General features: G+C 37.7%; 1 protein-coding gene across 1 annotated transcript in view; it reads left to right on the forward strand.

Annotated features, from left to right (window-relative positions):
- RAP1B (RAP1B, member of RAS oncogene family) overlaps positions 1–26,841 on the forward strand; it is a 31,760-nt gene extending 4,919 nt beyond the window's left edge. The window contains exons 2-8 of the mRNA XM_040061336.1: positions 14,740–14,824; positions 16,182–16,250; positions 18,987–19,043; positions 20,123–20,263; positions 22,195–22,338; positions 24,110–24,225; positions 25,600–26,841. Of these exons, the coding sequence (XP_039917270.1) occupies positions 14,768–14,824; positions 16,182–16,250; positions 18,987–19,043; positions 20,123–20,263; positions 22,195–22,338; positions 24,110–24,196 (555 nt within the window). The 5' untranslated portion in view covers positions 14,740–14,767 and the 3' untranslated portion in view covers positions 24,197–24,225; positions 25,600–26,841. The remainder of the gene's footprint in view (positions 1–14,739; positions 14,825–16,181; positions 16,251–18,986; positions 19,044–20,122; positions 20,264–22,194; positions 22,339–24,109; positions 24,226–25,599) is intronic.
- Positions 26,842–27,119: the final 278 nt, after the last annotated feature.

Raw genomic sequence — 27,119 nt, forward strand, 5'->3', positions numbered from 1 at the left:
TCTATGTAGAGCTCCAGAGGGGAGGTACAGGAGATAGGAGGACCTGTTACTTGGAATGGCACTTCAGCACTACAGAAGTGAAAATGGGTTTGGTAATTGCAGAGTCAGACCAGCTACTTTGATTTATTTTTTTAGAGGTTTCATATATGGCCAAGGATTTTTTATTTGAGATGAACAGTAGTTGGACTGCATCAGAACCCAGATAACAGTGATAGTTAAGTTGTAAAACTGTACAGTCCTTGTTTGCAGTTAGTCAAACTTCTGGTTTAATGGTAACATCTGGTCTAATACCTCCTCTAGAAGTGATTTGTTAGAAGACTAGTGGAAAATTGCAAACTGTTTCAGGAGGGTAAACTGGAATGTGGAGTGGAAGTAATCTCCGTTGAAGTGAAAGTTACCTAAAAATCTTACTCTCTGCAATACAGTGTTTAGGACAAGCTTGATTTATTTATTGGGTGACATTTACTGTTGGTATGGAGTTGTGGATGCCTGATTGCTGGAAATGTTCAAAGCCAGGCTGGATGAGGCCCTGGGCAACCTGATCGAGGGGTTGATATCCCTGTCTGTGGCTGGCAGAACTACATCATCTTTTAGGTCCCTTTCTACTCAAGCCATTCTGTGTTTGTGGCTGTGTCCAGGTGTGTGTGTGGGCAGCCCAACAATATACAGGAACCCCTTTTATTAATCTTGTAAGTGTGAAGCAGTTACGGGGGATTGGTAGAGTTTGTAAGATCTGGTCAGTAACCCTCCTGTAGGTATCTTGTGAAGCTACCTACCAGATAACATTCTGAAAGCTTGATGTACAAGTTGACCCATAAATGTAGCCTACTTGGCTTCATATGATTACTTTCTGCATAAAATACTGCTGAAGGTTTTTCTTTTGGATAGGAGAGTGTATAAATTAATATAGCTTGCAAAATCTTGACTTGCACTACTGGAGTTATATTTATATAGTTAGTATGAATAAGAATATGTCATACTGTCTTTTTGTGACCCTTCTGACATGTTTAAAATGGAGATTTGATGGGCAGTAAACATTCTGAGTGTGGTGATTTTATTCCCGTTCAGGGAATGGTCCTTTTGTTATTTGCTCTCTGTTGTTTATATTGGTGGAAGCATACAGAAAATGCAATGTGTTTTCATGGATTTTATGAGGAGGAGCATCGAAAATGAGTTTGTGGCAAGGGTGAACTTGCCTTCAGAATTCTTACAAATATAATACCGATCCATAGATGAATTTCCAAGGTAGTTTTGTATCAACAGGTATACAGTTCAAGATGCCTTGGACTTGTGTTCTTTGTGAGCTGTGAAATGTTATGTTCAAAAATCCAGCTTCTACCGAGTTATTTCAGAATGTGCACTGCTTCTAGAAACTGATGCCAAATTGTCATCAAATTGTCACTTGGTGGAATCAAAGAGACTGTAGTAGTCCTGTGGCATCTAGGAGTACTGAAGAGGCAAGAATAGCTGACTGTCATGCTGGAGAATATCACTCTTGCATTTTTCTGATACATCTTTTTTGACTTAGTAGCAGATTAGATGGGATTTCACCGAAGAAGAGACACCCTGGCACTTAATCTCTGTGGGCATTGAGTAAGTTTGGAGATGAATAGAGAGAAGCTGTAATACTGTAATAATTAAGCACTCATAACTAGTTTTTTATCTGCATGGTTGGTCTGCAAATGTTCTTGCTTCTGGTGTACAATTTTCTACTTGCTTTTAAGTCTGCATACTAGAGAAGGAGGCAAATATTTCTGGATTATACCTATGTATACCTGTAGTTATTGTTGTCCCTATTTTATTGTTACCTTTTCACCTTTCTTTATATTTGAGCTTAAATTTTTATATTTGCTTATATTCTTAATGATCCTCTGGGTTTTGTCCTGATCTCCCTAAACCTTTTATTTCAGGAATTGCCCAAAGCTAATTTGAGGTTCAGCCGGAGATCTTGCATAGGGAACTTGAATGTGGTAGCTGAAATTCTGCAAAGACTGAGGAGTTGAAAATGAGGTTTTACAATTATGTGCTTTAGTCCTCTGTGTGTTCTTGTGTTTGGCATCCTTTTGATCTGTGTGTTGCTTTTCATCAAACTCTTAAGAGTAATCTCAGAAGAAGTACTGTATCAATGTAAATACAAATTACACTGAGAAAATAAGAATATTTCATGTGGAGCCTGGAACAGAAAGATCTAATAAGTTGTCTGGTTTTATGCTTGAACAAAAAAGTCTCAAAGTCGTGTTTAGCCAGGAAACAGGTGAAGAAGGAACATTAAATGTTAGTTTGAACATAATTAAACTGCAGTAACCAATATTTTGAACAATGTGCAATCTTGCTAACTAGTTCTGCTTCTAGCTAGAAGCAAGATCTTAAGTTGCAGTTTTAAAAAATGTTTTTCAAAGACAAATATATCAATTTGAAAATATTTGTATTTTCAGGTAATGCAATTCTTTCATTGCTTAATCTTATTGTGAGAGTGCTTTTTAAATTAAATTTGGTGCTATAAGTTTCATAGAGGAAAGCTGAAACCTTTTTTTCTAAGCTGAATGCTGAATCTGCTGTGGTAGAAGTGAAAATAAGGAACTGTTCACACACTTGCCTACAGAAGGTTGAAGTCATAGATCACAAGAACCTAAACAGAGTAAGCATATGGTAAACTGCAGGCACCTTAAGCAGTGTGGGAAAGAAATACTGGTTTCCTGAAGGATAAACTTGCTTCACTGGGACAGTCAGGGTAGAATGAAAAGTCATTCTTCTGCTTGGGCTTTGCCCAAAATAGAGATTGTTTTGAGATGCTTGTATTTAATTTGCTGAAAGTAAAACTCTTCAGTGAAAAATAAGAATGTAGTGGTGATGCTCAGTCAAATGCTGTGGTGATTGTGATTGTCATAGCCTAAATAATAGATGAGTCTTAGAAGACAGACATGCAGATTTTATTTAAAAAGGTCTGCCCATCCAAAACCCTAGAGTCAGTTTTATATTTCAGTAACCTTTGGACATCTTCTGTTACCTTATCAATATGTTTGATTTGTTGTGGGTTGACTTCTGGGTGGACCCAGGGACATCAGTCCCCTCCTCATCTATATGGGTAGTGTATTGGGTTTGCATGGCCAAGGTTTGGTAGCATGTAGGCTATAGGGCCTTATCTTCTGTGGGAAGCTGCTAGAAGCTTCTTCCATGTCTGGCAGAGCCAGTCCCTGGCAGCTCAAATCAAAGCTTGGCCAATTAGAAATGGTGGTAATGCCTCTGTGATAACAGATTTAGGAAGAAGAAAGAAAAAAGAAGTCATTGCACAGTCATAATTGCAGCCAGAGAAGAGCAGGGTGAGAAAATGTGAGAGAAACAACTCTGCGAACACCAAGGTCAGTAGAGAAGGAGGGGCAGGAGCACCAAAGCTGGGATTCCTCTGTGGCATGTGGAGCCTGTGGTGATGCAGCTGTGCCCCTGCAGCCCATGGAGAAGCATGGGGATGCAGAGATCCTCATGCAGCCCGTGGAGGAGACCCATGCTGGGGCAAATGGATTCCTGAGAGGAGCCTGTGAGCCTGTGGGAGGCCCACACTGGAGCAGGCTCCTGGCAGGGACTTGCAGATTGGTGGAGAGAGGAGCCCACACTGGAGAAGCGTCCTGGTAGAACTTGTGATACTGTGGGAGACCAGTGCTGGAACAGCCTGTCCTTGAAGGACTGCACCCCATGCAAGAGTGATCCATGCTGCAGCAGTTTGAGGAGTTCTCTTGCCCATGGGATGGATTCATATTGCAGCCATTTGCAGAGAACTGTTTGTGAGCTGGACTCATATTGGAGAAATTTGTGATAAACTATCTCCTGTGGGAGGGACCCCATGTTGCAGCTGGGGAAGGACTCCTCTCCCTGGGCAATGGGAGAAGCAACCTGGGATGAGCTGACCATAACGCCCATTCCTTTCTCCCTGTGCTGCTGGGGTAGGAGGTAGAGCTTAGGAAGGAGGGAGGGGTGGGAGGAAGGTGTTTTAAGGTCTTACTTTACTTCTCATCCTGCTCTGATTTTCTTAGTAATAAATTCAGTTGTTATCTGTAATTCCAGCCTGGTTTGCCTCTGATTGGATTTGGTGAGTGATCTCTTCTGGTCCTTACCTCAGCTCATGAATGTTACAGTATATTTTCTCTCCCTTGTCCAGGGTGGAGTGTAGTGATAAAGAGTCTTTGGGTGAGTGCCTGCCATCTACCCAGGGTCAACTTACTACAGATAGAAAAAATACAGCACAAGGCTTGTGGGTCAAGATAAGGGCAGGGAAGACCACTTGCCAGTTATTGTCATCAGGATAAGATAGACTCAGCTTGGGGAAATCAGTTTAATTTACTGCAAATCATTTCAGAGTAGGATAATGAGAAATAAACCCTAATCTTATTAACACCTTCTTTCCAGGCTTAACTTCTAACTACATTTTTTACCACCTCTCCCTTAGAGGCACAGTGGGGTAGGGAATGGGAGCTACAGTCAGTAGGATGTACATGTTGTCTCTACTGCTCCTTCTTCCTCAGTAGGAGGACTCCTTACACTCTTCTGCTCCAGTGTGAATTCTCTCCCATGGGAGATAATCCTTCACAAACTTCTTCCATGGCAGTCTCTTCTACAGGTGCAATTCTTTGGGAACAAACTGCTCCAGCTTGTCATTCCCATAGTGTTACATCCTCCTTCAGGCATTTATCTACTCTGGCCTGGGGTCCTCCATGGGCTGCACTGGGACAGCCTGTCTCACCATGGGCTGCAGAGGAATCTCTGCACCGGCGCCTGCAGCACCTCCACCCCATCCTTCTTCACTTCACTTTGGTGTCTGCAGAGTTGTTGCCTTGCATATTCTCACTCCTTTCTCTGCTGCTGTTGTTCCCCCAGCAGTTGATGTTGCATTGTGCTCTGTGTTATTTATTTTCATATTGTATTTTATGTTTTCATTTTTGTTATAATGGTTTGTTCTGCACTCCCCTGTTCTCCTGAGAAATGTTATGTTCCAAGGTTTGTCCCTGCTTCTCTTCCCTGTCAATCCTCCCACATTCCTCCCAGTCCCCTCCTACGGGCCCTGTCTGTCATTCAGTTTTTCCTTCCGGCTTCTAGAGAGTTAGGTAAAGAAGCTGGAGCAGCTTCCCTGAGGTTCAGATGTCCCCAGGTGGGACTGAATAAACACCTTGGACTTTGCTCTTCAGCTGATCCAGCTCCTCCCTCCGTTTTCAGTATGGTCTCTCCTGTGATAAGGGGAAAACCCCCGTAACTGCTCCTCTGGTTCCCAGGATCCAGAGGAGTGTTCCCCGACTGATCACAGTGTCAGAGCTAGCTTGGGTAGATGAAGCTGCTGCTCCAAGAAGGGCACTGTGACAAGTTGACCCCTCCAACTCCCGTCTTAAATATGTTGTCCCAAAAGTGCTGCTGTTGCTAATGGACTCAGCCTTGGCCTGCAGTGGGTCTGTCCTGGAGCCCATCTGGCCTTGGATGTGGGGGAAGCTTCTGGCAGTTTCTCACAGAAGCTACCTAGCTAATAAAACATTGCCATGCAAACCAAATAAAATTTGACTTCTAGCAAGGTGTGTCTTGAGGTATGACGGGTTTCTCCAGAAAATGGCAAGCTTTGAAGATGCATAGGAACCAAGAATTATGGTCTAAATGTGCACTACAGTGATCTTAAGCAGATTCAAACAGAATCTTGTGGAAACTTGATTAAACAAGTTTAACCCTTATTAATTTGGTAACTCTGTACTAAAGATCTATTCCATGTAATTTAAAGTGGTGTAGGGATGAGTATGATTCAAATTCATTTGGTTAAAATTATTCAGCTTTTTGCGTAGGTGTCCTCATAGAAGAGGACATGAGCTCAGAGTTGCAAGTGTTAATTACCTTTGGGGTTATGCTCCTAATTCACAGATCTTTCACCTCTTGAAAATTTGTGACCTATTAAATGAGAGTTCTAGGGGGGCTAAGGTGCATCAACCGCTCACAGAGCAGATGCAGAGCTATGGCAGTTCACAGATTTGCATGCACATATTAATTAGAATGGGTTTTTTTGGGGGCTGTTGGTTTGGTTTTGGGTTGGATTTTTTTTATTTTGTTGTTGTTGCTTGGTTTTTTGGGGGGTATGACATGGGGATGGGGAATAGTTTTAGTTGGTGGGATTTTTTTCTGTGGGATTTGGTTTTAACTGGTTGAGGGTTTTTTGTGCTTGGGGTTTTTCTTGAATACCCTCTTCTGAAGCTTGTGACAACTTAACAGTTGCCTGAGGAACAACCAAGTTGTCTGTGCATCTCCGTATGGGCAGAGGTGTGAAGGTCAGTGTCTGCAGTTGTCATCTTCTAGTTAAGGTGTGCCTGTGGGTTGGACACTGTCTGTGGAGCAACCATCCCTAGGTTCAAAGTGCTACTGCCTTGCCACCAGAAACAGAACAGGATGTTTTGCCCAAGTTTCACCCTCTTCAGTTAAGCATGTCAGACCTTTTAGAAACTCATGTTCATCAGTGGACTACAGCTAATGAAGTTAATGGGGAAAAGAAGCAGTTAAGATTGCCTCTCCATCATTGCAGGAGGAGCAAAACCACGTGGCAGTAAAAAACAGTAGTTGTTGCTGGGTGTCCGCTACACCTTTTTCAGGTTACCCTCAGGACAGATGTCTGAAGCTGTAACAAAAAAACCTTCGGTGAAATTATCTATAATTTGGGTTACTTTGAGTGAGGTTTGTTGCTCATGTTCAAATACTATGTTTCTATTAGGGAAGTATGGATTGAGAGTAAAAACAGACCTGAGTTACAATTACTTGGGACTATGCTGGTATGGTTCAGTTATCATGAAAGAGCTAATTTTATTCCTGTTTATGAATGCTAGTAGGGAGTAGTCTCAATTTGCATAGAATCAGTGTCTTTTCAACAGATAAAATTTCTAATCTTAATTAAAACGACATATGGGAATTTGTAAGACTTCTCTCTGGCTACCAACCTCATTTGTAATAGAATTACTGTAAATTGTACTGTGGAAGGGTACTTTGTACATAAAAGGGCTACTCTAGCTGGGTTTAAATGGCCAGTAACAAAACATCATATAATGATGAAAGAAATATTTGTGCCTTGATGATGTGTTAGTATCTAAACAAACCTGAATAAAACCCAAACTTCTCAGAGCGAAGACAGTACATGTAATGATACATTGGCATGCAAGCTCTGACATTGCTAAGGTGTATATGATGTGTAGGTTATGGCGAAAAATAAACAGGAGAGAAAAAAGGTGATCCTGGATTTGCAGTTGAACCTAGTATTGGCTTAGGTCTGTAGAAGGAAACCTGATACAAGGATTTACTAGTTCAGCAGCCAGTGGCACAGTCAGAGTAGAGCTAGGATTGCCAGATATTAAGCAGATACCAGATGGAATTTGAGACTAGGTCTTGCTTCTGAAAGAGAAATTAAGATGCCTTTTTCCAAAAAAGAGTTTCTTAAGCCAGCTGGCAAGCTTAAAGTAACTTTCAAACTGCGCTTACGAAAGAAATATCTTAACTCAGGAAACTTCCATGTCTTACTTGTAGTCCTGCTGGGTTTTACATTGTTTTGTAGCTTGAAAGATAAAATTTAGTGTAACAATTATGGGGACAAACACTTACATCTGTTTTTAATCAGAAGGACACATATCAGGTAAAGCATGTTGTGTATACTATGATGTGGCAATCCATTAACTTGGAAAATTTAGAGCTAAAATACTGATCCTTCTCTGTAATGACAATAGAGCCAAATTCACAGCATCAGACTGCTGGCTCAGTTCTCAGAACTTGTTTTATGGTTGAATATCTAGCTTATGCATAGCAAGATATTGTAATATGGTAATTACACATTCTGTGCATTTAATAGACTTGTAGTGTTTTTTTAAATCTGTGTATTGCCTGCCTGGATTTTCTTTGAAAGCATAAAAACTATCTGCAATTCAGTTTCTTCAGGAATTTCAAGGTCATAATTTTAACTGTAAGTCTGACTGGTAGGACATTCACAAACAACATTCCTGGGGGATGATGACTATTTGACAGGAATAGGGAAAAAATGCAGAATCATGGCTAACAGCCACACAAAAAAATAATATAACTGATAAATGTTATAAATTCCATTTGGAGCTTAAATAAATTATATAGCATAGGCTTTATAAGGTACTCCACATTTGAATTGACACATTAGAATTTTTGGACAACGTTGAAACTTGAACTCAGTAAGTGTTGAAGCATAGCATATTCTTAGTAGCATAGGAATGCTATGTTCATTACATCCCTTGCTTTGAAAATGCTTTTTATATTTTGTATGAATCTACTGCAAGTTGCACATGATTACTAGTCTCTCACATCAGGAAGCTTTCATCTTGAGCTATCAGTGACTTTAAGCAGGCAGCATTTACCCTTACAATATCAGTTGAATTTATGTTCAAATTTAAGACCTAGCTGGGAGTTAACTTTGGCTTAAGAAAAGAAAGAAAGAAAAAAAAAAAAAAAAAAAAACCACCACCTGATTTTATTCAGCTATTCTAATTATAGACAGTGGAACTAGTCTCACAAGGTCAGATGCTGTGAGCCGCTCTGCAGAAATGGTCCCTGTGTGCAGTATTAATCAAGGTAGCTCCCTTCAGTGGAAAGAGGAAAAGTTGGTTAAGCTTTCTCTTTGTAAGTGTCCCTGTGGGCTGTTCAAGGAGCTGGTTAAACCTTGATGCCATGTTTGTGCTCTGGTAGCTTGTTTGCAGGTCTCTGGCTGATTCTCAGGTGGTTAGAATGATTTCATGTCACTGAATAAGCTTAACCACCCAGACAGCTTTTTGAAAATCCTCTGAAGATTGTCTGACATCAGTTAAAATATTTGAACATAATTGAAAAGCTATTTTTGTCCAAGAAAAACTACAGTATTACGGCCCAGAAGAACTAGCTGTTCAGTTGACAAAATATATGTTTGTCAAGACCAGAAACTATCAAAAATAGATAAAAACTAGAAATAAAAATTGTTCCTAACTTTGTTTACTGAACAGTTGATTTGCTTCCAGAGAGTCTGCATTAGTAATGAAATAGCTGTACTTACAGGAATCTTGAATATGAGAGTCTTTATTAGACCCCAATCACCCTTTCAGAATTGATTTCTGAATAATGTTTTTTATACATTTTTACGAATGTGTGAAAGTCAGCTGTGGAGTATTTTCTCTTTTATAAGATGTACACTTACCCTGTTGAGTAAGGTTTATCTGGATTGCTTTAATTTCTAAAGCCTCTAAAAGTTGGTGAAAATGAGCAGGCTTCTACTTTGGGCTATGTTGTCAAGGTTCTGCTTATGGCTGAAATTTTTCAGGGGGGGAGCACTCCACAGAGTTGAGAGATAAGAATTTAGGACATCTCACATGTAAATATAAGGGGAATATTAAGAACAGCATACATCATCTCTTAATTAGTTGTGTACCTGAAGGGAAGGTTCTAAACCAGGAGATTCAAAACGTAGTGGAATTTGGATGGTTTGGCCATCTGAAACTATTCCAGTGTCAGAAATGGGAAACATCTCTGGAAAGACATAAGCCTCTGAGCTTGGCTGGTCCTGTGACTGAACAACTGCTGTTTTTCCAAAAGTGTGATCATTGTTGTCTTGTTTTGTCTCAGGGCTAGTGTCTACTTTCTGAGAAAAAGATTGGATTTTTTTTCCCTTGGCCCTTTTTTTCCCACCACTGCTTTACCTGTAAGCAGGTAAACCAGTCAGTTAATTTGTTTCATCTGTCAATCTAGTGTTTGAATCTTTTTTTTCCTCATGCAAATAGCTGGGATTAATTTAGGAGTGCTGTTCTCAAGGTGGTTCTAACAACGTCTGTTTTCCAGAGAGGTAAATTGTTCTGAGGCAGAAGTATTGGGAAAATTTTAGTGAATACAGTGCAACTAAAATGTCAGGGTCTGAAAAAGAATCGTGGTGTCTATGAAGTGCTAAATAATCATGATCCCTTCTGAAAATGTAACGTTTCTGGGAGGGCCGGTTTTTTTATTCCATACCTGAACAACTAGTTCATATAAGCAAGTCTTGGGAATATCTTCAGGTAAGTGACTGTACTTAGTTCATGTCTTCAGCCTGGGGCTGAGTTCCAGTTATAGCTTCATAAGGCTTAATATCACTTGAAAAAATAGGATTATTAGCTTTCCCATCCCTTAGATAATAAAGTTCAATCAGAACCCAAAATTTGAAACTGAAGGAATTGAAAGAAAACTAAATAAAAAAATAAAAAAACCCCAACCCACTTTATAAACTATCAATCCCAATTACCAATGGTATATGAATTTTCTTGAATTCTTCATAATTCTTCATTGCATGGTTGCTTTTTAGAAAAGCTCTACAAGCAGTGTGTGTGTAGTTTTTTCCATTCACTTCTATAGGTTAGTTATTCCTCAACTTCCTTAGCATCGTCTTTGGCTTTCATTTTTATGGAAACATGCTTCAATAAACTATTGAAGAAAGTGTCCAGGAGGCACTTTTTCCCAGTTTGTCTGGGAAGGACAGAAGCAGAAAGTTTCCATTTTTCACAGTCCTTGTCAGATATGAAACTTTGGAAATGCTGCATTTTCAGTGACTTGTCCTGGTGAGCATCTCTTTCTTCCATTCTAATGGGGTTATTCAAAGATGTGCTGCGCATCCTTCAGAGAGAATCTTTACTGGGAAAAGTGTCCATATCAAGTGCGTGCATTTGCTCTTCTAGTTTATCAAGTATTTTAATTCTAAGTATGTGATGAAGTAGTAGAATTAAGCAGTTAGCTTAATACACTGCACTAATGCACTAAGTACAAAAGGTAATATGAATAGACTAGTGAGAGGGGCTGCACGGACTCAGTGATTTTTTTCAGTTGAAGCTCAGGAAGTGTGCAGGGCAGTTCCTGGGGCAGCACTGGCAATTAATGGAAGCAATCTAGAATTGAGCTCTGTATTTTTGAGAGATTGTATACTTGAGACAGCATTAGAATCAAGTTTGTGATGCTGTTGTTTTTTAAAGAGTAGCTTCCCTCATTTTTTCTAGCCAAATCTTACATTAGGCATCTCCACAGTTCAGTTATGTCAGATATATCTGTTCATATAAATACTCAACTCAGCTGTTAGAAGGCAGTACCTGCTCCAACTAAATAAAAATAAAGGTCTTACTTTTTACATGCTTCCTATCTTCTTGCTCTTTAGTGTCTGCATAGGGGCAAGGTTGACAGTATTTTCCTGCCTAAAGACAGGGAAATGGAAAAATGAAAATGCAAAGGAAAGTTGGCATTGCTCTCACTTCTTGCAGGTCAGTCACCTTATCGGTAGACAGCCTTTAAAGCAAAATTTCTCCCTTAAAATAAACTCCATTAGATGAAGAGGAAGATTCAAACAAGTTACTTAGTATATTTTCTGGGAATAAGTTTAAATTTATTTGTATGTAATTGTTGGGTGGTTAGGTGGACACTTTTCAAGTGTCCAGTAAATCTGGGGATGTCTTGCTTATCTGTTGCTCACATATCATAGTATCATTATTTCTGTTGTGCCTGTTTGAGTATACTCATTTTGTATCCCCAGGGTGATCTGGGGACTACAGACAGATACTGTTGTTGGACTTGACTCTTATTCTAGAAATGCCAGCCCAATACAGTGTTTTATGGCTTAAACCACCTCTTTTAGACTTTGTCTTCTGTTTTTTCCCCCCAACTCATTTGTCACTAGTGAGTCAAAAGGAAATCCTGTTGGCACGAGATGAATCTGGATACATTATTAGTTCCAGAGTCAAGCATTGTGTCAACTGAAAAATAAAGTAAGAGTGTGATTGGGATTTAGGATGCCAGCCGTTTCTACAAGATCTGATGTGGAAAAATAGGTTTAATCTAGAGCAGAGCCAGGTCAGGTTAGCTGAGAATCACTGGAAAGTCAAGTTCAGGAAGGATCAGAGCTGAAGCTCAGTCTGGGGCATGCTTGCAGCCATCAGGCATACTGGTCTGTGAAAAAAACATGTGCTAGGCTTTAACAATGTCAAATAGTGTGGCAGACTGCAGTGTCCTACATGATCCAGTGGTTTCTTGGATGAGGAGGCAAAGACTGGCAAGCAGGAACATTTTCTTAGGAAAGCTCTTTTAGCTAGGTGTTGAGGTTTTCTTTTCTGTTAGAGAACAGTAAGAGAAAGGTGAAGTGACATTAGTACTGTTGCTTAAAGGCAGTGGGGTGGTAGATGTAAGTGGCAGCAAGCAATAAATGGTGCTTCTGCTGCCTGCTATGTTAGGGATGTCCAGGTTAGCTTTCTTAAAGTGTTTTAGAGAATACATTTGTTTGTGTTCCATTCCAAGGTGTAATGGCCAGATGGTAACATCAGCTGAGGAATGCCAAGCTACCTATATGCTATATGGGAGTGTGCATATATAAAACATTACTGTGTTCTCTTGGTAAGTTAAAAAGTAACTGTGCAAATGACAAAGAATTGTCATGGTGAAAGTACTTAGTATTTGTATTGTCCATTGCCTGAGCTTGGAGGGAAGGTCAGAGAAATGTTTAACCTCTACTGCAGTCTGCCTTTCTCCTCAAAGATCTTAAAAAGCTTTTTGCTTAGGTGTTCATTGATTAAGAAGATTGCCTAACCAAGCTGTAATACTGTGTATATATATGCTTTAATTGTGTGCCACCACTTAACATAGGAAAATCACCTCCAGAATGCTGTACAGTGATTGGATATTTAGGGTCGAACTCCCAAATCTGGATACTGAAAGAAGCTTCAGCTCGCATTAAATTCCTGAATTGCTGTTTCAGAGCCAAAAATTAAATTGGCAGTCTCTCACTAAAACCAAGTTAGTTTATTTCAGGATTTGGAATTTTCTTTGGAATTGTAGATCATTGAGTAAGAAAAAGTCAGAAATAACTTAAAGCAGATAGTGGTACCTGCTGCTGAAGTTCTGTTACATTTAAACTACTGTCAGCCATCATTACTGGTATCTCCATATTTAGTTGCTAACTTCAGTCTGAGGACTGAAAAATTCAGCTTAAACTTTTCTTTTAAAGAGAGTGAAATTGCTGCTGGTCACCCCATTTACTGTACTGAGATTTCCACTACATCCACTATGTTTATGTCATTCTAGTGATACCCCTCTAAAAATAAAAGAATAAATCAATGTTTGTTTTAAAGAAATGACAGTAATGTAATTATAGGCTTAACTTGTCATGAGTTTGAGAGGTGCCTTTCAGGACAGTTAGAAGCAATCCGGTTTATAATAAGACTGGACAATTTACAAATTTGTGGATCTAACAGCATTTACGGGGTGCCAACTAGATGAAACTTGTGGTGTGAATGGTTCTTGTGATCTGTGTTTGCAAAAAATTTTATAGGGAGGGAAGAGTTTAAGTCAGGAGTGAAAAGATGTCCTATTAGGTGTGAAAATCACCAAATAGTCTCAAAATGTATTGTTAATGGAAACCTGTGGAGACATTTCTTTTGCTGGACATCAGGTCAATTATTTCCTTAAGACTTTCTCTTTGTGTTCCTTTTGTGAGGGACAGTTAAGATAAATTGGAAGATTATGCATTTGCAAGAAGAAATAGGACCTGATCTCTTGATTTCTCTGTCTTCTGACAATCAGTGGATTTAATCGGTGATGGTAAAGGCAGGACTCCACCATGGTGGTTAAATTTCTGCATAAATCCTCTTAGCATTTTATTCTCAACACCTAACAGATGGTGTTTCAGAGACTTCAGAGATGCTGTCCCATTACTGCTGATGAGAAGGGTCTTTCTTACCTTACTTTATTCCCCTGCTTACATTTTACAAGCACCTGTGTTGGATCCTTGCACCTTCCCTTTTCCCTGGCCTGTAGATTATTCATTAGTTGGGGAGGGTTTCATCTTTCTTTGGGGGTGGAGGGGAGAGAAAATGCGTAACTCAATCTGATAAGTGCTAGAGTCCCTCCAGGAAAGGAACTGAGACCTTCCTCTCGGGGAAGCAGTGACAGTCCTGTTAGCTCAGTTGCCAGCAGGACTGTAAGAGGTGGTGTGGGTTTTTGAGCAGTATGACCCAAAGACATGTCCCAAAGTCTGTGGCCTTGTTTTGGTTTGATGGGTCAGTTTCCAACAAAAGATGAGCAAGCAGATCTCATAGTTTGCTGTTGGTAGCTGCACCAGCTAGTGTGGAACAGGGAAGCAGATCTAGTTTGTAGAAGAGGTATGGTCTCAAAATACTATTTTAGTTGCTTCCACTTATTCATGAAATGAGTCATAACAGATCTAGTGGAACATTAAACAGTTTTCAGACTAGGGAAGGGATTTTTTTTTTTTTTTTAATGACTTCTGGGATCCTGCTGTTCTTTTTAAGAAGTGTTTATTTGCTGGGAAGGGGAGGTTTTAATTTTCTTGGAAAGATCTCTGTGATTCTTTGTTTATTGCTTAAGTGTTTCAGAATGATAAAATTCATGCTCTCTCCTCTTGGATAATTATTTCTTATGAATAGTAACTGCTAGCTTTAGTATAGTAGGGCTTATTCGATATTTATGAGAGAACCAGTAATGAGGTAGAGCAAATACTATATCTGATGGTTTACAGCATTTTATTGTAGCTGCATTAAGAGCTGATAGTTAGAAAATATCTGCTGTATTAAAGAAGTTATCTAAGGAATTTTTATCAAACCCTGTTAACTGGATTGTGCTGTCATTATTGTGACACATATCTATCTATCTATCTATCTATCTATCTATCTATACTTCCTGCATATGCATCAAGTTTTAATCAGACTGGTGTTTTGTGTGTTTTAGGTATTGAGGGTGATTTATCTCTTGCATCATGCGTGAATACAAGCTAGTGGTTCTTGGTTCTGGAGGTGTTGGAAAGTCTGCTCTGGTAAGTATAAGGCAGTTCAAGTATGGGTTTTTTAGGCCCGCTGTTATTTTTTTTTTTTTTTGTCTAATACGCTCTCTACTAAAGTATATTTCTTTATGTAAAGTTTGTACAAATAAATATGTGTTAGTAATGCCTGTGAGGCATCATGGCTAGTAGATAGATCTTTTAGTGGGTGCATCTGCATCCACTGATGCATTCTCACATGCTGCTGGTTTTGTATGGGTTTGGTTGATGGTGCTTGATCAGCCTCATGCAGTGAGCTGCAGAACTACAGTATTATGGGGGTGTCTGGCTTTGACTGATAAACCAGCAATCAGTCTGTGGGAAATCAAGCTCCATATCAAAGGATATGAACTAGCTTGTCCCAGTCTCTAGAAAGGTTTTCAGGGTGCTGTTTGCTTAATGTTTGACAGCAATGTGTTTAGCACTATTTTTATGCAGCTAGAAATACAGATGTGCACATTGGTGGGAAGTTTAATGTGTTTGCTGCATCCTTTCTGTGAGAGTAGGTATATAGCTGTGACAGGTAGATGATTAAAATACATGAGCTCTTTTACTTACAACTAAATGATTACAGAACAGTTTAGTTTGACCTAGACTAGAATTGAAAGCATTTACAAAATATTATATTCTCAGCCCACCTAAAAATTTGCATCTTTCTGTTCAGTTGTTCACCTTGCCATAAAGTAAGCTCCAGAGCTTACCCACTCCCTTGAGTAAGAAGTATTCTTATAGGCAGCAGTTCATAAAGAAAAACTTAAATGACAAATCATGTTAGATTGTGAAAGAACATTTTCGTTCACCTCTGAATTCTTTATCTCACTGCAGCATTTCTGGACTTGAATGTGCCTGCCCTGACTTGGCCATTGAGTCTTAAGTTCCATTTGACTTGTGCTAAAAACGTCCTTGCTAGGTACACAGGAACAGCCTACTGGGTGTAGTTAAGACTAGTAAAAGCTGGCAGTTGTTTTTTGACTAATTCCTGTGCTGGCAGATAAGTAGCAGAAGATGAAGTAGTTCTAAATACAAATGTAAAAGCTGTGCAGCTGGTCAACTAGAAACTAATACTGATTCTAAGTGTTAGGCAAACCTTAAATCAATGCATGCTTTAATTCTTACCCTCCATGTGACAGTGGATAAAAGAAAGTGTAGCATTGCTTCATCTAACAGTTAAATAGATAAATAGGCATACACATCTAACTTTCTGTTGTTTCTTAAAATTAGAGTTATGACAGTAATTTGATTTGCTTAAAAAATGTTACGGATAACAGAGCATATACCTAGAACAGTGATTTGTGTACAGTGTTTACAAAATGTCACTAAGCAAGAGAATCTTACAAGAACTTTTGTGTTGCAGACTGTACAGTTTGTTCAAGGAATATTTGTTGAAAAATACGATCCTACGATAGAAGACTCCTACAGAAAGGTAGATAAGACCTCTTTAGTGTTACAGAAACTTAAAGCTGTAGTACATATTGTCAAATATTTGAGTCACTGCTTGAAAATGGGTATGCCTTGTAATGCCATATTAAACCAGATAACAAGTTTGAAATATAAATGTTCTCCTAAAGTTTGTTTAAAAGGAATAATTCAAGACTAGCTTTTTAATGTTTAAGCATAATGCATTGCTGGCTAGTCAGTAAAAAATGGTTATTTCATCCAACAGAGTTGGGAATGTGGATTGAAAAAAAATACAAAAAACATTCCCACTTTTCAATTTTATAAAATTTATTATTAGGTTGTTTGTGTGTTAGTATTTGCAGGTAGATTTGGATTTGGAGGTACTGAGCTGCTTTGCTCCTAGAAAAATAGCTAAAACCAACTTCATACTCTTAGAACACTGGAGACATCTATCATACTGTACTCATAATTATTTAAATGATAGCTAGATATGCTTCCATTAGATGGGTTGTTGTTTTATTAGTAAGTTAACACAAACCTGTCATAAATGAACAAGCATTTACAGCAAGTGGCCTATTAGTTTCTCTCTTCCTGTCTTCTGCATGACAGGCTGAGAGGTCTGATTCTGCTTGTATCATCTTGAATCTCCATATTGCTCACTCTTCAGTTTCACCTGAGACCACGATAAAGATTCCAGACTAAGATAATTTATATTCAAACTGCTACCAATAACCGTTTGGTGCAAGAGATAAGTTTTTGGCTGTGTCAGTTTCTTAATCTATCTGTATTTTTTAGCTGAATTACTTTTCATATGCATTGATACTCTGATGTTGCTTGTCATGTGGTCACAAAAATGTTGGTGTCTATACAAGGGAGGCAAGATGCACAAACCCTAGCTGGGAATGAGCAAACTGCAAGACCTCCTCTTTCAGCACTGAGCTACATTTCTATTGGAACAAAGGTGGGGCATTAAGAACTGTTGCAGACTACAGTCACCAGAATCTCTTCTGAACAAATAGGAGTTAGTGGGAGCAAAATAATAATTCCATATTTATTTTCTTTGACCTCATATAAACTGTATGTTGGAAAAACCCAAGTCTGTCCTAAGTATGTGGGCTTCCAGCCAAAGGCAGAACTCTTATTAAAGACACAATAGCATAATCAAATTCGATGTTGATACTTTTTCTGTATTAGAGAAGCAAGAATTTTTGGCAATATCTCAGTGTTTGGTGCAGGACTTTGCTGGGTAATGTAAATTGCCAGTATATGCTCCAGTATATACAAAAACATTCACAAGCTGATCGAAAGTGAAGTGTTTCCTTTGTTATATATTTACATTCTTTAGGTCCCAGTAGAATCATGATGTTTGCTAGGTGAATTTTTCCAAAGACTGTTTCCTTGGAGCTTAAAAAAGTAATTCCATCTTCAGAAATTTTGCTCTTTGCTAACTACATTTTTTTGTTGCTGCTGCTAATAAACATTTATTATATTCCTTTCAGGTTTGTTCCTGAAATAACTAGTAATAGCTCTGGGTATCCTTCTTTTCAAATCAGCCAGATTGTTCAAGTCTTGCTAAAGTTTGGACAACACTCTATGTAATAGTCATTTTCACTTTCTCACTGTTACAATTCTAACTTTCTTCTTGACTTCAAAACGTATTGGTTTGGCAGTTGAAATTCTATGTTATTTATGTTAAATGTAATTTTGTAATATTTAAAGTTGAGAGGATGTGATTTGTTTTTCTGAATAACTGAGCGTGAAGTCTTGAAACTTTATGCCTTGGTTTATTCCCCAAATATTTCTTCATAAAGTGAATAAATGCTACTTAATTAGCTAAAGAACTTCAGCAACAATACCTGTTAAAATAGTCTTTATTTTTAAGGAATCACAATCCATAGGAGACATGGGGGAGGTGTGAGAGGAAAGGAAATAGTCCCCTTCCCTATCCCCAGCTCAAATCTAGTTACAAAAGAACAGCTGCAAATTAAACTAGAGACAGTGCATAAATGGAGAAGAGGTAACCTGTTAACGAGGAATTTTACATGCAGATGGAAACAAGAGAATTTTACCAATTGCTCAAGAGAAAAAGCGTTTTTAAAAATGCAGATAGTCTGCTTGAGACAGCTTGAGGGTGCTTCCATGTGCTTTGCTGCTCTCAGGGCCATTTCCACTAGATAGAGGAACTCTGAAATGGATACAGAAATGGTTCTGTCTTCTTAAGCCTTCCATTTTTTGCAAACCCTTCAAAGCTGGGTCAGTTTTCTAATTAGTGTTCCTAAAGGCTTATTTTGATGACACCACTTTTAGTGGTGGCTGTTTAATTGTTTGCTGTGTACTACTTACTCTCTTGTAGACGTAAATTACTATTAAATGAGCCTTAGTATGCCAGTCCTGTTTTCTGCCTTTCACTTGTACTTTTCTTTCAATCTGTGATGATCCCTGAAACAAGTGGAAATTAGTTGTGCTAGCTGCTGATAACCATCATTACAAATTTAGCAGCCTCCTTTTAAATAATCAAAAATCCTTAATCACTTTGGAAAGCGGTACTTGGCTGCTGACACTGCATTTGGAAATGTCACTGGGGCCCTTTGAAAGGCTTCTTCCTGCTGTTTTCAAAGTGTATATCCATACAATCTTCTTAAGCCATTATGTTGCTTTATGCATTATGAATTTGCTTATTAAAAATTGCACCGTTTCTGATGTCTTTGGAGGAGGGAGTTGCAAGGGGAAAAGTTCTAACCACATCTTTCTCTCTTGACAGCAAGTTGAAGTAGATGCACAACAGTGTATGCTTGAAATCTTAGATACTGCAGGAACGGTACGTAAAAAAACAACTTTCCTAAATACTGATATACAGTGTATTTAAAAAAAACCTTGAATATTACAGCAGAAAATAATTGCAAGTGTCCCATGAGGTTATATTCTGTAACACGGGAAAGAAATAGAGCATCTAAAAAGAGATTGTGCTCTTGATTTAAGTTTGTTGCTCAGAAAAAAATTAGGACCCACTGGCCACTGAGATTTGATTTCTGTTGTTGTAGAGAATACGTGCTTTCTTCTGATGTCCTTTTTCTTTTGTGTGTGAGATGTGCTGTGACATTGGGATAAAAATAGTATTGCTTCAGTCAGCTTATAGGAGCTCAAAGCAAAAGGGTTATGCTGACCTTTTGCATACTGGTCAGGTTTTTCTCTGACTAGTTCCAAAATTACTGAAACCAGTAATTTCATTTATTGATTCCAGTGAGTTTAAGCTCAAGACTCTTGGAGTTTAACATATGTTCTCTGAAGTGTGGCAGTAATCTGGTCCAATAGTAACTTATTTAAATTCCTTGTTAGATTAATACTCTGTAAATGTATAGTAAGGTGGAGTGGCTTTTTTCTAGAAATAAATTGCACTTTTCATCTGACATAGAGCAAGGGACAGGGAGTGATTGATCAGGCACCAGATAGTCAAGTCACCAATGTGAAACAGGCACATGCCATTCTACAGTTGTACTGGTAAGAGTGCACCAGCGAATCTTTATATGCAGTGTCATACTTGTCACTGAAGTCATGGAAATGTGACAAGTCTACTGAGTATCTCTGGTCCATCTCCTTGAAAATTAATGTAGAATTAAAGATAAGAAATTGGTGACACTACAAAATTGGGTGTGAAAAGGGATGCATTTACTTTATTATCAATTTTAAGGAACTATCAGGATATGGAGAAAATGTTGGTGTCTTAAGAGATTCAGGAGGAATTTAGCTTCTGTAACCTACAGATTACAGTGTACCTTCTACTTAATCTGGTGAAATTACTCCAGTTTCTCTAAACTAGACGCAATGTTTACAGCAGTTTGGGCAATTAAAATGCAAATTCAATGCAACATCTGTATCTTTTTTTTTTTTTAATTACAGGAACAGTTTACAGCGATGAGAGATCTGTACATGAAAAATGGACAAGGTTTTGCATTAGTATATTCTATCACAGCTCAGTCTACATTTAATGATTTACAGGATCTAAGAGAACAGATTCTTCGAGTCAAAGACACTGATGATGTAAGAGCTCTAAAAATTAATACTAAAAGTTTTCATTAGCATGTTGCAGTGCACACATTGTGGTCATGTGGTCTCCAAATTTTAAGTTAAGATGTATGAACCAGTAGTAGATGCACAGTACAGAAATGCAACTCTTAAGGTAAACTGAAGAAATGTAACTTGTCATGTGTTATATGGAGAATTGTTCAATCTTTCTTTAAATACCTTAATTGAAACTGGGTATAACTTTATTCACTAGACCGCAGCAAACATTTCTAAAGCAACTACTGTTGCCTTAATTACTATCAGTGACGTTTTCTGCTCAATATCCCTACTGTTTATGGTATTTTAAAAGCATAAAATTTCAAGTTGTAACCTTTAAACTCACATGTTAAGAAACTTTTATATTTTGTCTGTCTGCTTGCAATTAAGCTTGGTCATCTTATTTCCACACAATTTCTATTATGCATCTCTTAGCATTATTAAAGCTATAAAGTGAGGCTAAAACATATTTTGTAAATGATGAAAAGAACCTTACAGCAGTTGGAGGAAGCGAATGCTTGGTCCCCTAATAAAGGAAAGAAGTATTTCAAATGTGAAAACAGCAGTAAGAGTGTGTTTTTAACAGAAGCACCTTGTAGCCTGTAGCCTTCAGGCAGATGAACTACCTTCTTGAAGAAAGAAATAAGCAATGAACAGTTTTTAAGCATGATCATCTCATTTAAACTGTGTTTATGCAAACTTTGATACATTCCTTACTTCATGTATCTGCATATGCTTCTGCTGTCAGCAGACACAGAATATATTAACCATTTCAGTTTCAGAGAGGTGTATTAAGACTTTTTTAATACAAACCACCTTGCACTTCCCTTGCCTGTAAGCTCTTGCGGGTCTTACCTATGTTCAGCAGATTTCTTCTTGAAGCAATTTATTGTCCGTTATCACAAATGTATCTCAGAAGGTTAATACTTAAGTTGCATGGACCTTCCCATCCACAACCTACCAAGTGATAGCCTTGGTTACCATGAAATTAGTTTTGTGCAACAAAATCAAGGTAAATGTGATGATATTTAAAATCTTTGTGTGTTATATTTACGCTGATTACTAACATTTTTTGAGGTGTTTCTTTAGAATTGTATTTTTTAGAAGACACCCCTCAGTCCTGAAAAGCTTTCCATAGTATCAGGAGAAAGCTTCAGGTTGCAACTTTAGTTTCCATCAGAATTCACAGAAAAAAATTTTCTTATGCCAAAGCTTAGGCATGAGTTGCTTTCTTGGTAGGGGGAAATTAAATGGTCAAAATATCGTAAACCTTTTTTCAACACTTGAATCTGTGAGGACTTTAGCTATATCCTTAAATTAGTGAAAGAAAGGAAGCGGGGGGGAAATAGATGATGGTGTTTTATTGCTACAAAGCTCAATTCAGCATTTTCTGTAGTTGGGAGTACTGGTAAGGTTGCATTTTCCTTTTCTCTGTGTGCTGTAGCTTACTGATAAGAACTGTGTAATATGCTGAGTGTAGAGGAATGGTGAAAGGAGCTTTAGCACCCGTCATCATGCTATCCAGTGTAGGGCACTGTTGCCAGGAGTTTGGAATTCATAAGAATCATTTGGTAAATTCTCCAGTAGACTTCTTGATGTCTCAAACATCTGAAAATGAAATCTCATTAAGTCCTCTAAAGGAACCATGAAATTTGCTCAGTTGGCAGTGTACTGAATCCTCAGACCATTCCCCCTACTGCCATGCCAAAAGCCAGCCAAAATGCAGTCCCTTTCATTTGAGGATTGAAATATCACACAGCTGTAAACTTAAGTTTCAGTTAAACCAGAGCTTGATTATTCTGAGAATCAGGGTTCTCTAAGGAATCAGGTGGCTTTTAGGTGTGCATTTACATTGTGCTGTTAAAAAATTTTAATTGTTTCTTTGCTGGCATTGAATTTTTTTTTTTTAGGTGCCTATGATTCTGGTTGGCAATAAGTGTGACTTGGAAGATGAAAGAGTTGTGGGAAAGGAACAAGGTCAGAACCTAGCAAGGCAATGGAATAATTGTGCGTTCTTAGAGTCTTCTGCAAAATCAAAGATAAATGTTAATGAGGTAAGACATTTTACCTATGGTGGGGAGAGGTGTCAGGGTAGAAGAATGGGGACACTGTCCTTATAACCATTTACTGTTTGTCAAGGAAAAACTAACAAAATCGTGAATAATATTCACTGTAATGGACAAAACAGTACCCTGCTGTTGTGAGGTGTTTATGTTAAGGGATGTATTTTGCTTTGACATGGGATCTTTTCCAATTATATTGACTTTGTAGTGTATATTGATTGACTGATAATGTAATTTGTGTAATTTTCAAATTATCTTTGTATGAATTTGGGATAGATATTTCTCTCATGTTCCATTCCTTAGTTGATACAATCTCTATCAATTTGAGATTGTACTGCTAGACTTCTTTTTATAAAGACCTTTAAGAGAGTTAAGTCACTAAAACTATTTAAGTTATTTGGTGTTAACACTATTTGAGATGGTAAGTACAAAAACTATTAAAAGTTTTGTTAAAACTACCTGCTCTGTAAAGTAAAAGGGATGCAAAAGCCTCTCTACTATATATCTACTTGTCTATGTAACAGGAGCTAGACAACCAATCAAATGCATGCATTTTAGGGATTTAACATAATGCATGCATTTTTATCCAGTGTGGGGTCCCAGAATAAATAAAGGGATACAAAAATTTTAACAAAAAAAAAAAAAAAGGCTGTGTTAATATTTACATTTCTGGAACAGCTTGAAGTTTTTATGATAACTCCTAGAGTTCATTAGGTTATCTGGAAAACGTTGGCAGCATCAGTCAAGTTGAAAGGGGTCTCTGTGCAAGATTTGCAAGTAATCAAAACAGTATTGTGGTTTTAACACAGCTGATTTTTAAAATAAGTAGTGTGTGTTTAATTAGTTGGGAATTTCTGGAAGCCATTGACTTTTTTTAAAATTTGAATTAATCACATAACTGTATAAAAGTCATACGTTCAATAAACTAGAACTTCCAGCAAATACTATAAGCCCTTGTTGGAACATTAGTTGCTTCACAGCCAGTGCTTAGGAAGGTGCCAGGATGGCTTTAGCATGAGGGCTTTCTTAGTTTATGAGATGCAGAAATAATTGGAGCGATGTCAGTTATGAATGAAACAGTTGCTGTTGAAATGTTGTATGTTGATTTGTTTCAAATTAGCCTTTCAAACAATTATGTTTTCATTAGAATTCTAGGAGACTCAAAGTGTGAGAGTCCCATAAATGAGTTACTTTTCTAGGAAATTCATGCTGTAGGTCTAAAGAGGCAGAATTAATTCTTTAGACTTCAGTATTTTTTAAGTATCTGGAAAAGCACGATCTCATTCAAATACAAGAGACTATTACTGAATATGTCGTGTATGTGAGTTACCATGAACTTACTAGGATTTTCTTTAAAAGAATATCCTAAGAGTGATTTTTGAGTTATAAGAAAGCTCTGACCTGTTCCTTGACCTTACTGGCAAACTGCAAAGTAATACCGTAGAGTAGTTGATCACTGTGGCATTTTTCATGTGAGTTCAGATGAGTTTAACCCAGAGATTAAATAGCTGTGGGTTATAGATGTCTTTCCAGTTTGCTTCGTTGAAACTGTAGAACCCTTTACAGACAACTATCTTAAGCAAGGAAAAAAAACCCCAACCAGTTATTAGCTAAGTATACAATTTAACTTTATAGCTTTGTGGTAACTAAATATTTTCAGGGGTTCTTGAGTATGTGAGTACATTTTGTGTGAAGATTCAAGGCTTTAGGTTATTAGAGAAGCCTCCTAATATCCGTAATCAACTGATTTCTGTCTTTTCAGATCTTTTATGACCTTGTGCGACAAATTAACAGAAAAACTCCGGTGCCTGGAAAAGCACGCAAAAAGTCATCATGTCAGCTACTTTAATGCATAGCTGTACTGTAGCTCTGAGCCAGGTAAATATTTAAAATTTTTCTGTGCATTGAAAATTATTGATTTACATTATCATAGAAATGTCTATGGCCTTTTTTTTGCCATTTCAAACTCAGAACTACAAATATGTGCAAGATACACTGTTCACACTAGTCTGAGGGTTTTTGCCAAGCTTTTTAAGGTGTTGGGTAGATCTCAAATTAATAGTGTTTCCTCTGATACTTAAAGCTTTTGGAAATGCGATTTTCTCTGTTAAAGCCTGATAGAATATACTGCAAGAGCTCAGTTATCTGGAATGTACACAGTACAATATTGTAGTTTGCATGCTGGTGTCTCTTTCTGCTTTGAACTCCTGCTTATGCTTGTGTGATATCATAGGAATTTAGCTTCCTTTCTTGAGACTTTTTGGATATTTTGGAGGCCAAATTGTAATTAATATATTTGGATGAGAAAGATGAAGTAATCATTGTTAACACTCCAAATATTTGACCTGAAGCTATTGGTTACTAGATCAATTTTGTACTTGTTTGCAGTTAGCTTAATTTCTACGTGACTTAGTATGTGCACAAAGAATGGCGCTGAAGGATAAAGCAAGCAAGCTCCAGCCTGCTCTTTAAGCAAGCCTTTCCAGAAGTTAGTCAGGAGGCATGGATTTTTTTTTCTGCAAATTTTTTTTTGGGGGGGTGGGGGTGGGTGGGCCGGTGCAGTGTGTTCTGTGCAGGTAGTTTCCCTCTTTCCATTTCCAAGCCTTAGTATGGGCAGTGGTCTGTCTTGATTGACTGACATCATCAAAGTAAACCTCTCTTTCCCTCAGTGTTACTGAATACACAGTGTTGCAGTTCCTTCAGTACTGGGATCCGTTACTTTGTCATCCAACAGACCTATTGGATGTACTGAAGGATCCTAGTAGGACATCTCACTGCCAGAAATTGTAGGCTTTTATTAATAATCAGGTAGTGCCAAATGTAACTCTTTTTTTGGTATATTAAAACCTCCTCAGTTTGAACAACTTAAAACAGTTAAAAGTAAAACTAAGATGGTTCCAAAAGCATTAGCTGAGGGTGGCAGAAATGGTTGCTCCATTTCCTTAATGGGATTTTTGATTTAGGAGCTTCGATCCTTCAATTGTGCTTGTTTTTAAAGCCATGGGAACTGTCATGCTGTAAGCAAAACTAGTCCCATCAATCAAATATTACTTCACTGTTGCCTGGATTCCTCTATGCATCCTAATCCAGTTAGGATGGTAATTGAGATAGTTTTTTATTTGTATATGTACAGAAGTGTATTATTAGAGAAGTGTTTGTCAAGAACTTTTTAGTTCCTGCTGTAGCTGTTTTAAGGAAAGAGCAAGGATAAATAGTTGTTGCTAACACTAATCTCTTGTTTTGTTGTTACAGGTCTGAAGAACTGTTGCCCAATTCAACAGTGCCAGCATTCCAACTTTATTAAACCTACCAACATCTTAAATGGACTTTCCTGTGGTGGTACCCTTTAAGAAATGGATGAAAGCTACATCAGTTTGCACATTCTATCACTTTCCAGTGTCATGAGAGATTTTTACTTCTAAATATTCTGTGTATGCAACTGGTAAAACCAGAGCCTACATCCAGTATTACTGATAAGAGACATTGTTCATCCACCAATGTTGTACATGTATGAAAACTGTGTACTGTATACTTCAACAATCCCCACTTTCTATTGGAGAGTACAATAATGTAAATCCTAAAAGCACCACTATTTTAGCATAATAAAAGAAAGTCCAAAGAGCTCCTATATAGACTACTCCAGATAACTTTGCTTCATCGGTATTTGTAGCTTATTGTAACTTTTTTAAAGAAATACAGGATCATCATCATCATCATCATCGTATTGTACAAAAGCGCTTTGATTAACACAACAGCTATATAGTTTTTTAATTTTAGGAAAAACCTGTGGAGACAGTGACCTAGTCTTTAAGAGTCCTTTCAGTATAACGTCTGACTAAAGACATGGCCTTTAATATCTGTTGGGAAGGAAATGTCCAGACTTTTCAACCTTTTATTGTATGTTTCCTTTTCCTTGTTTACATAGGGAAAAATGTTTATAGTTGTGTGTACAGTGGGGGTCTACAACAAGAAGTGTATATTTTAAAACAATTTTTTAATGATTTAACAATTTTTTGTAAATCATTTTCAGGCTTCTGCAGCTGTAGATTCTCACTGTGAATTCCCTTGCTTGCTCATGCATAAGTGTATTTGCAATACCAAATATACAGGTTTAGTACTTTTGCCTGTTAGTGATTGTTTTACATGTGTAACGTTTTGGTTGAGATGTTAAATGGTGGAAGAGTACTGTGGATGTGAATGTGGGAAGTAATTTTAATCATGTGTAATTGGTCACAGGGCCTAAGTTGCAGTAATTAACTTTTGCTGATTTATTTAACAATGCCTTGTTGCTTTGTATGCATTAACGTTTGGGTGTAAAGATTGTGTGTATATCCAACAGGGAGCCACAGTATTTAAATTGACCAACCTAATGTCACAACTGCTTTGAGGTGGCCAAATGTAAACTAAAAGCCTTAATTAAAGTGGTGCAATTTTGTATGACTTAGCATCAGTAGTTCAATAAATTTGGATTGCCATGCAAGGGCTTGCATTACAGTTATACTACTTGAATGTTTTGTGTTTTAGTAGTGCTAGTAAATATTGATTTTTAAATCTCTTGCACAGTGCAGATTCATACATCTTAGGATGAAGAGGAACCCCTATGTCTTTGTTTTCTGACAAATACATGCCATAGATATTTCTTCTAATAGTATTCCATGTGTTAGTGTGAATGAATTTCTGACTGAATGAAATTCCATTTATTTCTGGACTTGGAATATTCCAAGCTCTAACAAAAAGAAAAGTCTAACAGAAAAATCCCTGTCTTCAAAGGT

The sequence above is a fragment of the Hirundo rustica genome, chromosome 4 (assembly GCF_015227805.2).
Source record: "Hirundo rustica isolate bHirRus1 chromosome 4, bHirRus1.pri.v3, whole genome shotgun sequence".
Lineage (NCBI taxonomy): Eukaryota > Metazoa > Chordata > Aves > Passeriformes > Hirundinidae > Hirundo > Hirundo rustica.